Below are 12,452 nucleotides of genomic sequence, written 5' to 3' on the forward strand. Positions count from 1 at the left end.
ATAATGAATACAATTAAAATTCACCTCATGATTATGAGAGCGCTGTATGTATGTAAATCCAGTGGTGAGAAGTTGCACACTTTAGAATGTAAACTTGATGGTACTTATGTAAACTGATGGTAACAGCAGACGTTTCTCTAAAGATGGTTTTGGCATCTGAAGATGGCTGAGGCAAAAACGTCTGACTCAAGATAGGCCTAGCGAAGGCAGAAACCTAGATCTTTCTATGCTTTCCAAATAAACCGTCATAATATTTCCATTGCAGAGTTTTTTCAGAACTGAATGGATTAACTTGCTTTTACACACCCCTAATAAGTCATCCATTCATCTGGAGCTGAGGGGACTTTATCCACATTAAAATGTCGCCACTCACCAGTGCCACCCCCAGTATTTGGGGGAAGGTGTAAGAGGAGCACCCTGAGGGGGTGAGTCGGAGGGCAGCACAGGGCGTCTGGAACCAGGCCCTCTCGCTGGCCCACACGATGTCACACAGGGGCAGGATGGACACCCCCAAGCCCAGAGCGGGGCCATTGATGGCCACCACGATGGGCTTCTTAAAATGGATGAACGCCTTCACAAAGTCCCTGGAGAGGGAGAGAGAGTGGGGGGAGAGCGAGAGAGAGAGAGAGAGAGAGAGAGAGAGAGAGAGAGACAGAGACAGAGACAGAGACAGAGACAGAGACGTACCACAAACAGTTCTGAAAAATATCACTGCAGTATATACAGGGCCGCTGACAGCTTTGGCTGGGCCCAGGACAAAGTCATCTAAAAGGGCCCCCACCCAATACATAGAATGCAATGAGGACCCATTTCTGGGGCCCCTCTCTCCCCCTGTGCCCGGGACAATTGACCTGCTTGTCCCCCCTTGTCGGCTTCCCTGAGTATATACCGCTGCAGTTCATTGGGTGCTACGCTCAGAGCTCAGAGTCTGCTGAGGTACAAAGAAGAGGCTCTTGATGACAGATGGACTTGACACCACTGGACATTAAGACGGGAGGTGTGTGTTGAGAGCCCTGGGGCAGAGATGGTGCTGGATGATAAAAGCTGACAAAGTTGCTGTGGAAGCACACTTGCGAGGAGGTGTAATTCCAACAAACCTGCAATTCTTTCTTCCTCTCTTTCTCTCGCCGTTCCCCTCTTTCCCACTCACTAAGACTCTGCCTTTATTTCTCCCCCTCTCATGTCTTTATTTCTCTCTCTCTCTCTCTCTCTCTCTCTCTCTCTCTCTCTCTCTCTCTCTCTCTCTCTCATCCTATTTCTCCATCCCTTTTACCTTCTCCTAGGGCTCACTTGCTCATTTTTATCACTCCTTCTCAGCTGCTGTATTTCACTTTGCATGAGTCAAAACGTCAACTCTGATTGCAACAAATTACATTCCTCCTTTTTTACCCCCTCCTCCCACCTCTCTCTCTCTCTCTCTCTCTCTCTCTCTCTCTCTCTCTCTCTCTCTCTCTCTCTCTCTCTCTCTCTCTCTCTCTCTCTCTCTCTCTCTCTCTCTCTCTCAGCTGAGCCATTGCTGCACAGCCACAGAGAGCTGCAAAGCCAGAGAGGCAGCACAGAGACCACAGAGGAGGACACGGCTTGCTTGCTTGCTCCAGTTATTTCTGGTCTCCAGACCTCCTACTGGAGCTGTGATAGACCCAGGCCTACTTCTGTCAGCTACTGTTTAAATAACACTCAGCAACGACGGCTTCAGTAAAGTAGGCCTGCCAAGCACTCGATGTACTCTACAGAGGGATATCTGTGATAACATCTAACCTTGACCTTGACAACACCCAAAGTACTGTAATCTGACACCCCAATCTGACAGCCCCAAAATGACAGGTGCGGTGTAGAGGAGCAAAGCAGCTCTACTGGGACCACTCGAAGGATGTTTTAAGTTCATCCGCAGCATCCTTTTCTCTCTCCCATGCCCTGCCTGCCCCTGCGAACAGAGGCACTCAGGGAGCATCGTTCCAACCAGCTCAGCAGAAAAAAACTTCAAAGAATGGGATGGTGGGCTGACTGAATAAAGCTATTCACCACAGGGGAAAAAAAACCTGTGATGCAGATGAGGCAAATTGTTCCTAGACGGGCCACGGCCCATTTATCATCCGTCTCACCACAAAAAAGGTGCTAAACACCTGTTTGCAAAGCAGTAATCCCTGCTTCCTGCACTGAATGAGAAATGCAAAACACTACAACTGCATCCAAGCGCTTTGCTCTTGACAAAAGCCTTGTGTGCTAGGAGGGCTGCTCTCGTTGTGTATTTAATTCTGTTATTTAACAAAATATGGCTTCCCTGTACTGTTCTACAACAATGACTTGTGCAAAGTATGAATACATTATAAGTTCAAATTGTAACGAAAACTGATAATCCAGGAAGTCATGTGAAGCCGGAAATCCAATGTGTTTATTGACTTTTTGCGTTTATATTTTCAGATGGAAGCCCATAAGAGGATCCTCCTCCTCCATTTCCTGCAGCATAACCTCCAGGGCGTTTCCAGCGCCCCACTCTATTAGCTGTACGCCTCAGCGCTTAATTAGGGTACGTTGCTTAAACAGGTCTGCACTGAGCGTGCTCTGTGGACAGCAGCGAGGGGGTAGTGAAGTTGGCAAAAAGAAAGGCACATCTACACACAGACACACAGAAGGATGTGGCGAACTACATACATAGTAAAAGATGCAGTGTTAATTTACTAGAGTGTATTTGGTCGCAGAGTATTCTCTAGTCTACGTGTTGAATTAACACAGGGTTTTTTTTTACTATGTAAGCTTGTCATGGGAACAGTAACTTTTGCACAACAATTATGTGCCGTCCCCTTTGGTATATCATGTTCCTTTTACACAGATACAATGTGGTGTTCTGTTGGGTACAATTATATACCTCCAGGTTAGGGCTGTAACGATATTGTATCGAACCGAGAAATCGTGATACAAAGACTCACGATACTGTATCGTGATACAAGGAGGCAGTATCGTGATACACCCTTTCAAAGTTTTGACACCCATCAGTCCAGAAAAATTACCACATGATATGAAGTGATGGTGCTTCCAAGCTTCAAATAATCATCATTATTATATTTAAACTTTTAAAAATTATTTGTAGCCTCTTGTAACCTATTCTACCAACAATTCGTCAAAGTTTTATTCATAATTTTATTTTATAACATTGGCAAATGTGAAATCGTGGGCTGTATCGAACCGTAGGTCCAAAATCGTGATATGAACCGAATCGTGAGTTGAGCGTATCGTTACAGCCCTACTCCAGGTACAATGATCTTTTCCAGATTTTTGAACCTAAAGGGTCCTTTACAATACCTATTATACCTCTGCACAATTGTTATGCAATAGGTACTGCTTGTGCGATAAGCTTTTTACCAACTTTGGTTATTTTCACATGTAGTCCCCTTTAAGTGAACCAAACTAAGTCCTCTTTAAGTGGACCAAAAAGTGAAGCTACAGCAAAAGGACTCAGTTCTGTTTTTGTTCACATTGTGAGCATATTCCGAAAAAAAAACCCTGGTTGCTCTTTCTGGTCCAATTAGGTTTTTATGGTATGTCAGTCCTCTCTTTGATCACATCCAGTCCTGTCATAAGCAAAGCATACAGAGACCATGTCAGAAAAAGGTCTCAGTATAATTCACTTCCGGGGGAGGGTCTGAGTACACTTTGGAGCATTCATATATGCACAGAAAATGCTGAGTCACAGGTCTGAGTTCACCTAAATGGCTGAAAGGGACCTGGTGTGAAAACACCCTTAGGGACGCAGTAGTGGCCTACATCCATTTCCCTGTGGGTAGTGTGACCATAGAGGGCAGGATAGAGCATGTTGAGGTGGTGGTGCTAAGGCACTATGGTTACAGTATGTGCTGGTGATGGTTGTCTGCAGGCCAAGGCTCAGCTAAAGTGTCCGCAGAAAGCAGAAGGATGGTGTGCTGGTGATGATGTTGACCGGGTGAGAGGAAAAACCCTGCAACTGTTACAACACAGTCACTACGTTTACATGATGTTTTTAATTCAGAATAAATAATCCAGAATTACAGTGAATAGTTCCGTCGAGTTTACTTTGATATTTCCTTTAATTCGGAATTAAGAAGTGTTTACATGACGTTTTCTAAGCAGAATTAAGCTTTATTCAGAATTAAAGTAGTTCATTCCGAATTAAATGTCTCATGTAAACGTAGCATTTATCTGTCAAAGGCATCATCTTGGTATGATGGTGAAGGTACTGTGTATGTGGAAGGCACCATGGTAATGAGAGTGAGCTGGCAAAAGTGTAGGGAACAGATCAGTCAGATTCTTTTATCTGTCATTGCAGAGGTCAGACAGACATTTCAGCTAATCAGCCTTCATCAGTGTGGTCTACTGATGACTACAGAATAAAAGACAAGAAAAGAAGAATCTGAGTGCGATCCATTCGAAACACTGTCTTCATACTTCAGAGACGCACCAAAAAGGGAGAGCTCTGTGTTTGGAAATGAACTCAGTTGGTGAGCTGGCAAAGGCGAAAGGTCGAAAGCTCAAGAGGACACAAGCAAAAGGAGAGGCACAGGAGGTATCAGATTGAGTTGCACCCACTGTGTTTGTGCAAGGCACCATGGCAGTAGCCAGGCCATGCCCTCCTAGTGACGCAACACCTTCAGCGTTGCTTCTAGTCGGGCCAAGAGCAATACAATAGAGTTTCTGAGCTCCCAAAAAAACGGGAACTCCTCCCACTTTTTCGGGAAGCATACAACCATTAGCAAACCAAGGGAGGTATGTCGACCATGCTATTTGGGAAATGTTAATTGTTATGCTCTTCGCCAGACCAAGTCTCGAAGAGATTTGAAAATCGATGATAATCAGGCTACCATGGCAGAGCAATGGTAATGGCGGTGAGCTGGCCAAAGCCAAAGGGCCCCGGCTCGTCCTCCTCTCTTACCGCACGGCGTCGGCGATGCGGCTGCTCTCTTTGCGGCGGTCGGTGGAGAGGCGTCCGATGAGGTAGGAGGCGTCCAGGCCGCTGCAGAAGATGCTGCCCACCGCACTCAGCAGCAGCAGCTTGCTGTCCTCGTCCGCCGCCGCGTTACCCAGCGCCCGACACAACTCCTTCATGATCTAGAGAGAGAGAGGGAGGGAGGGGGGGATAAAACGAAGAGAACAGACATACAGCGGGTTAAACAAGACACAGTGCAGAGATGAAAATGAAAAGGGACAGTGGAAAGGAGAGAGAATAACAGAAAGAGAGAAACAAAGGGAGAAACAGAGAAAGACAGAAAGATGGACAGATACATAGAGGGAGTGAAATAGAGAGGGATGAAACAGAGAAGGAGAGACAGAGACAGGCTTGAAAAAAGAAATGTACAGAGAAGGTTAAGAAAGGCATATGAGAGAGGGAGAGGAAGGGAGAGAGTAAGGTAGACAAAAAACAAGAAGAGATGAACAGAGAGAGAGAGAGAGAGAGAGAGAGAGAGAGAGAGACAGAGAGAGAGAGAGAAAGGAGAAGACAGAAAGGGAGAGAGAGACACACACGCTGGCTGAGTGGGAGGTCGCTCGTTTGTGGCGCCCTTGTCATCGCATAGCCAGCGCTGGCTGCAGCAGGCGACACGCTCTTTCATCTTACAGGAACAGTACAGATCTGAGACAAAGCGATCCATGTTCACGCGTGGGCGCTTCCTAGCCATCTTTGCTTCCTTCCATCCACTTCAAAAATGGGGAACATGATGTGTGCATTTTGAGGAGACGAGCTCAGAAGAAACAGGACAACTAAATACTGTGGCCATTTTTTTTGTCACGAAGCTCAGGGGTGTTTTTGTGTAAATTCGTACTTTGAATTTCATTCCGTGTGTCACCATGCTCATTATAACTGGCTGCTATCTATGGCTATCAAAGCGAAAATCACCATGGATACAATCGGCTGTGGGCAACACAAGTAAAACAGACTATGCATAAATTAGTTGTACTAATTGTAATAGCTCTTATGACATCCACCTGGAGGGGGGAGTCATCTTTATTCTCACACTGAGACAGAGAAGAGAAGAGTGGGATGGAAGTGGATGTGAAGAAAGGGTAGGATGGAGGGGCGGAGTGATAGGGCCCTCCTGTATTGATGGTGGGGGGCCTATTTTGACCTTGACAGGTCATATGAGGGACCCTATCAGTGTTTTGCCCTGGTGCCCTGTGCGCAATTGTTCCGCCATTGTTAGGATGAGTACAGTGAAGATGAATAGAGCCTTATAGTTACTGTATTGATCCCCAGAGAAATTAAGGTGTGAAGTAGTTTACACATTATACACATAATGCACATAACAAACGAAACCCACCCCCACACCTCTCCCACCAAGCCCAGGAGTGAGGGCCACTTCTGTACAGCTGCAACACACTCACCAAAAGAAAATGTAATAAATAAGAGTAAAATTAAATACATTCATATAGAGTATTTGTAACACTTTTGAGAGTCAATTACAGCAACAGTGCGGTCAAAAGTCAGAGTAAAAGTGTAATATCTACAGTATACAGCAATATTGATGAGTACAATTAACACTATTTTTGAAACACACACACACACACACACACACACACACTAGTATCTTGCTCTCCACCCCCCACTTTGTATTTTTGTCCTTATCTAATCTGATTATTGTCCACCCCACTCTGACCCAATTTAGCCTGTCATAGCACCAGCCATTCAGTAACCCCCTCCCTCCCTCCCTCTCTACCCCCCCACCCCCCCACCCCCATTCACCCGTTTTGTATTGTGAGTATAATCGAATTCGAGACGATTCGTCTAATGAATTGCTGAGAGGGGACCATTCGAACAAAACGTTGGACCATTCGTAGAAGGCATGGGGCGTTTCGTGCAGTACCTGCGGATCTTTCGTAGAAGACCTAAGGACGTTACGTTCAACCCATGCAGACCTTTCGTGTAACTGGGCAGACGTTTAGTGTAGTCTGCCTATTTTATTAGCCTATTATTTTTTTATATTTTATCAAACTTGTGTGCCTACCACCACAATGCAATGAAAACAAAAATCGAACCATGTAGAAAGTGTGTGCGTGCGTCTCTATTTTTTTTATTATTTTTTTTTATTTTAGTTCAGGCTGCTTTTTTATCATTAGGCCTATTTTATAGTCTATTTTATAAATATACTATATCGTAACGGACTGCCTCTGCCTCCTCCGGAGTGAGATAGCAGCGTTACCCCCTGTGCACTACATGTGCAGCCTATAAAATGGGGTTAATTTCAAATGGCGGGTGAGACTGTCAGGAAGCAAGCCGAGAGAGCAAGAGAGAGGGAACCATGAAGTGTGCCGAGAAGATCACCATTCGCAAGAATCGCTAAAGCCAGACATTGATGTGAGCTGTTCCAAATTGAGACCAAGCGCACAAGTCTGCAAACAAGGATTTTGCAAAAATGCACTACTAAAAATAAGAAAAGATATTCGTTGTGATGATCTGAGTTATTTCTAATGTGTTGATCACTGATTTGTATTCATTTTGGAAAGGTAACGGCAATCTTATTGCTGCCTTACTGGCGCCCATCTCATAACTTAAAACTACAGTCGGTTGCACCGCTACAATATCAACGAAATGTTTTAAAATGTAGGCCTACAACAGTAATGTAAAGGTAAGAGATAATTTATTGTCCACACGTGACTATAAGAAAATATTTTCCTATGGGCGAATAACACCCCCGATGCCGAAGGCGGAGTGCTGTTATTCCGCTTGGAAGGAAATATATTTTCCGTAGTCACGTGTGGACAATACATTATCCCGCTTATCCCGCCTTTACCAACATTAGAAAGCATACAAAGTTAACCAGTAGTTTATAGTAACAGGTTTATTGCCATTTTATAGTGTGCACAAAGAAAGATAGTTCGTGGAACGCTCATAATTTAAAAAGAAAGAAAGGAGTCGCACACTGGAGCTGAATGCAGAATCAAAAACTACTGTAACTGTAAACAAAGCCGAAAAAAGTAAATAAAACCGACAGACAGGGGACAAACATTTCGGGTCTAGCCCATCATCTTCCTTTTCTTCCTTTTCATTATACTGCTCTTGGAATTACGCACCGAGCGATACGCTTAGGATATGACATTGGCCGGACGCCACCCCACCATTACGCTCATAACAAGTAACAGAGTTTGGCTACTTTCTAACGTGTTACAGCCACATTGCGCTTCAAACTGTTTGCAGGCTGCCTCGTTCACTGCGCGATATCTACTAAACTCGGGTTCATAACAGGGTCATTTCTATCTGATCGGCGACAGTATTCCAGATAAAAGTATAGACAACCCAAGCACTGATGTGCGCCCTGACCATCATCATTAGCCTATCATCCTGCTACAGTCTGAACACTGTGCGCCGAATGGTTGGCTGGAGGAGGCAACGCTAGCCTAAAGAGCAGGCTACTTCACCCTTAAGGAAACTATCAACGGACTCCTCACTTGTTAAAACAATACTAGTGTTAATGAAAGATGTCACGACAGCGGCCGGCGGACAGTGACAGTTTGCTTTCTTGAAATAACAACACTTGGACAATAGTGTAGACTTGTGCGCTAAGCGCTGGGGTGGGGCAGGGGCTGCTGAACTGTCTACAAGCTGTCGTGCCGGGACGTAGGCAGTAGGTATCCATTGCGTGCGGCCGGCCGCTTTGCGCGTGTTATAGTTGAATTAAGTAATCGACGAGCCAACGTCCGGCAGCAGTGACTGAGTGTGTAACTTAACTTAACTTTTGTAGGCTACTATCGTCCGAGTGTCTCCAGATTGTGATTCATTTATTCAAAGACGATAGCAGTTTACAGACGCTGCTGGCTGCATGGATATTGTGGGGTTTTTCCCTCCTAATTGTATTTTATGAAATTGTAAAAATAAAACTACCATAACCTTTACTCCTGTTGTCTGTCGTTCCTGAATCGTGGTCTATTTCACCTCTTACAATAGTGTCCAGTCCAGTGAATGATCCTGCATCCATGGCTAATTGGATAAAGCATACTAAGTGGACATGAAAGAAATGCGAAATTAAAACAACAGCGTGTCAATGCAAGCACTTTATTTATTTTTCCGGGGGCATGATTTTGTTGACAAGTACTTTTTTAACGACTTTAATGAAGATGTCGTGTAGACTGTTTGACGGCCCCTTCCATAGGACAGCATCCATCCATCTCTTCCTCATCTTTACGCGCAACGGTAATAATAACCATTACTTCTCTTGTAGACGTTGCGCGTAATATTTTATTCATTATGGACTTATTTCAAGCAGCATTCAACTGTCCACTCTGCGTGGCTTTGTTGAAAGGGTTGCCTTTGGGTGGATGACTTCCCCTGAACACGGCAGGTCATTTGCATGACAAGACTTCATGCCCATTAGCGAATACTTTAACCCTTCAGGGGTGCCCTGGAAACGGCTGATAAATAAATTATGTAGAATGATATAATAGATATTTGACTAAATTGATAAGTTAATGCTGGTCAGTGGAATATTTCATCTGCTATCTACGCACAATAGCCTAAAGTAAATATAGGTAGCCCCAGTCAGCTGCAACTTCGAACCTAGGTCGTGTGACGTCTCCAAATGTGTTACTTTTCTAAGCTTGTGTGTTATCGGATGCGATGCCATGTTACGGCTTGTTGGTTTGGGGTGCCTTAATTTTTCATTAATTGAAAGGGTGTCTTGCCTAAAAAAAAGGTTGAGAAACACTGCAGGAAACAGTCTCTGCAACAGGGACAATGACAAAAGGGATGAATTGCTTGAGGAAATCAAAAGGGACAGAGCGAAGTTATGACAACAAATTGACGTGCACCATTATGCAAGGCTACATGTAGTTATGATGGGTTAACCACTCAGTTACCGTTGCATTAATAATATGTATGATAAAGATGACTTCAGCGCAGGATATCAGAAATAAACAAGACAGCGCAGATGGCTTTTAATTTTTAATATGGCCACATTATGCGTCAATACACCAATGCGTATTAGGCTATTTATCATGAAACCTCAAATCGGAAGTAGCCTTGTACCCAGCACTTTTCAAACCTTACTCGGGTTTATGGTAATTGTCCGGGCCAGCACTTTTGAAATCAAACGGACGCCTTGCCTGCATGACATGTCATTTGCATGATAAGAGCACGGACGATCATGGACATGCGATGGTAGCCTACACACATAGCCACACACGCACACAACACGGTTCAGTTCAACGTTTATTGTCCAGCAAGCGAGCAGCGCAGTACCAACTGATTTGCTCTGGAATCTCGAAATGAAAACCGACTTTTCTTGGGAAAAGTGTTGCAAGAACATTGAACTCATTTAGTAGGCCTATCATTGTGCCAAGCGTGTCGCAATATTGTACTGTGGATGTGTGTTGGGGAGGGCATTAACATTAGGCCTATGACAAAACATTATCGGGTAGGATTGAGGATAAATCTTACACGTTTCCTTATTAATGGAAAATTAATTCCATGCTAATTCCAAGTATTCAAGAACCTAAACAATATGCAATTGCTCCACAGTTCAAGGGTTAGGCTATGGATATTGACACCTTTCCTCCGCCATCGCGGATAGCCCCCACCTTTGCGCTTCTCATCTGGCTGTCACGATATGGAACGGGAAGAGACAGTTCAAGACAAGCGGCATGACTGCAATTGTCAATACAGTAGCCTAAAAAACTGTTAACTGTTCAGCGGTGTGTAGTCAAATTATCACAGCGGTGGTAGATGCTTTTATGAAGACCTGGAGGGCAAAAACCAACAGACACAATTGCTGAGTGTGTATGCAGTATTTGTAACGAATGATTATCCTGCCAGGATAGCGTTGGACTACAGAATAACCCATTTACATGTTGAATGTTGAGAGGATGCATTTTGAAAAGTCGAAGACCTATTCACGAGGATATAATAGCTACCTTTCCTTGTCAATGTTCCATGCACTACAAAATATTCCAGAACCTCATCTGTGATAGGCTAAACACAATTTATCCAACAAGCTTGTGGATAATATTGCCACCTTTCCCCTCTCCTGCGGTAGCCAGTTGCCTTCTCAGAAGAAGCAATCTGAATCGGAAAGAGAGAGCACTGTTCAAGACCCGCGGCAAGACTGCAATTGTCATCTGGTTCGTGGTGTCAACCTTCAGCCAAAACGACGACAGACCCTTTTTTTATAAGATAGACCTACCTTATTCGCAGCAGCCAAAATCAGTCAGACAATAAGTGCTTAACGAGTGTGCAGGGTAGCGAATGCTCTTCTATCAGGGTAAAGTTTGCAATTGGAGAGGGGTGATTGAAGGGCTAAATTAAGTCCGAAATCAAAATGATAAAAAAAATACGGTCGATTTATTTACAATACCCTACATGACAGAAAGAAAACGTGTAGGGGGTCAACTGAAAATACCCATAAACTGAGGACTATAGGCAACGTCAAAGTAAAATACAAACACGACATCAAACAAAGCTTTTTTTTAATGCGGTACACTTCAAACTTCACAAAACCCACTGGTTAACAGCAGGTTTTACGCACACATTTCGAAGCGGTTAATCACAGATGCTGCTCTCTTCCTTGCTCTCCCTTGCACCCCAACGTACACTGGGTTTAATACACCCTGCAATACTGGCAAACTATTATTCAATTACCATTGCATTTGTTCATGCAAAGACCTTTACGCGGCGGAGAGAGAACGCGCTCCTGTGCAGTGTTAACGTAGCGATTTAACTTCTCTCTCTCTCTCTCTCTCTCTCTCTCTCTCTCTCTCTCTCTCTCTCCTGTAGCCATGGGCTTAACACAGGTGCATGGGTTCTGTAATGTTTTCAACACTGTTAGGACCTATATTGTTTTCTGGCTCATGCGCGAACTATTTGTTGTCATTCAGAATCAGAAACATCAAAGTGTCGGGAGACAGCTTTCTCTTGTTGCTGGTGCTTCGCATCTAAAAAGTTAACGGAAAGTCAGAAAACTCGCTGCATGACAATGTGCTCAATGGTCAATAGCCTACTTCTAGATGCACTATAGTCTACAGCCTAGACGCGCGCTGCTCTGATTCAAAGCGAGCACAAGGGTCAATAGCCTACTTCTTGACACATTAAACCGCCCTGCTTTGATTCAAAGCGAGCAGGCTGTGCTTGGTCCCGCCTCTCTGCCCGCAGATGGGAGTAAAGTAACGGCGTAAAAGTGAAAAAAAAGCTTCTCAAATATTGTCTAGATAATTGTCAAGAAATATAAGGGCGTAAACGTAAATTGTCAAAAAATGTAACGACGTGAAAAAAAAAGCTTCTCAAATATTGTCTAGATATTTTGTCAAAAAATGTAAGGGCGTAAACGTAAATTGTCAAAAAATGTAACGACGGAAACGTTAAAAAAACAACATAGCCCTACCAGTTAAAATGAGTAAGTACATTTTATTTATAGATTTACATGTTTAAATCAACAAAAAACAAAACTTAACAGCTGATTTACATATTTAAATAAACAAAACCCTTAAAATGAGCATTAAAAAAG

At 43.8% G+C, this 12,452-nt stretch overlaps 1 protein-coding gene across 1 annotated transcript in view; it reads right to left on the reverse strand.

Moving 5' to 3' along the window:
- LOC134438402 (chromodomain Y-like protein 2) overlaps nucleotides 1–12,452 on the reverse strand; it is a 56,019-nt gene that overhangs the window by 5,432 nt on the left and 38,135 nt on the right. Inside the window, exons 4-5 of the mRNA XM_063187970.1 lie at nucleotides 4,904–5,079; nucleotides 374–584 (exon numbers count right to left, since the gene is read on the reverse strand). Coding sequence (XP_063044040.1) covers nucleotides 374–584; nucleotides 4,904–5,079 — 387 coding nt within the window. The remainder of the gene's footprint in view (nucleotides 1–373; nucleotides 585–4,903; nucleotides 5,080–12,452) is intronic.

Source organism: Engraulis encrasicolus, chromosome 22, assembly GCF_034702125.1.
Source record: "Engraulis encrasicolus isolate BLACKSEA-1 chromosome 22, IST_EnEncr_1.0, whole genome shotgun sequence".
Taxonomy (NCBI): domain Eukaryota; kingdom Metazoa; phylum Chordata; class Actinopteri; order Clupeiformes; family Engraulidae; genus Engraulis; species Engraulis encrasicolus.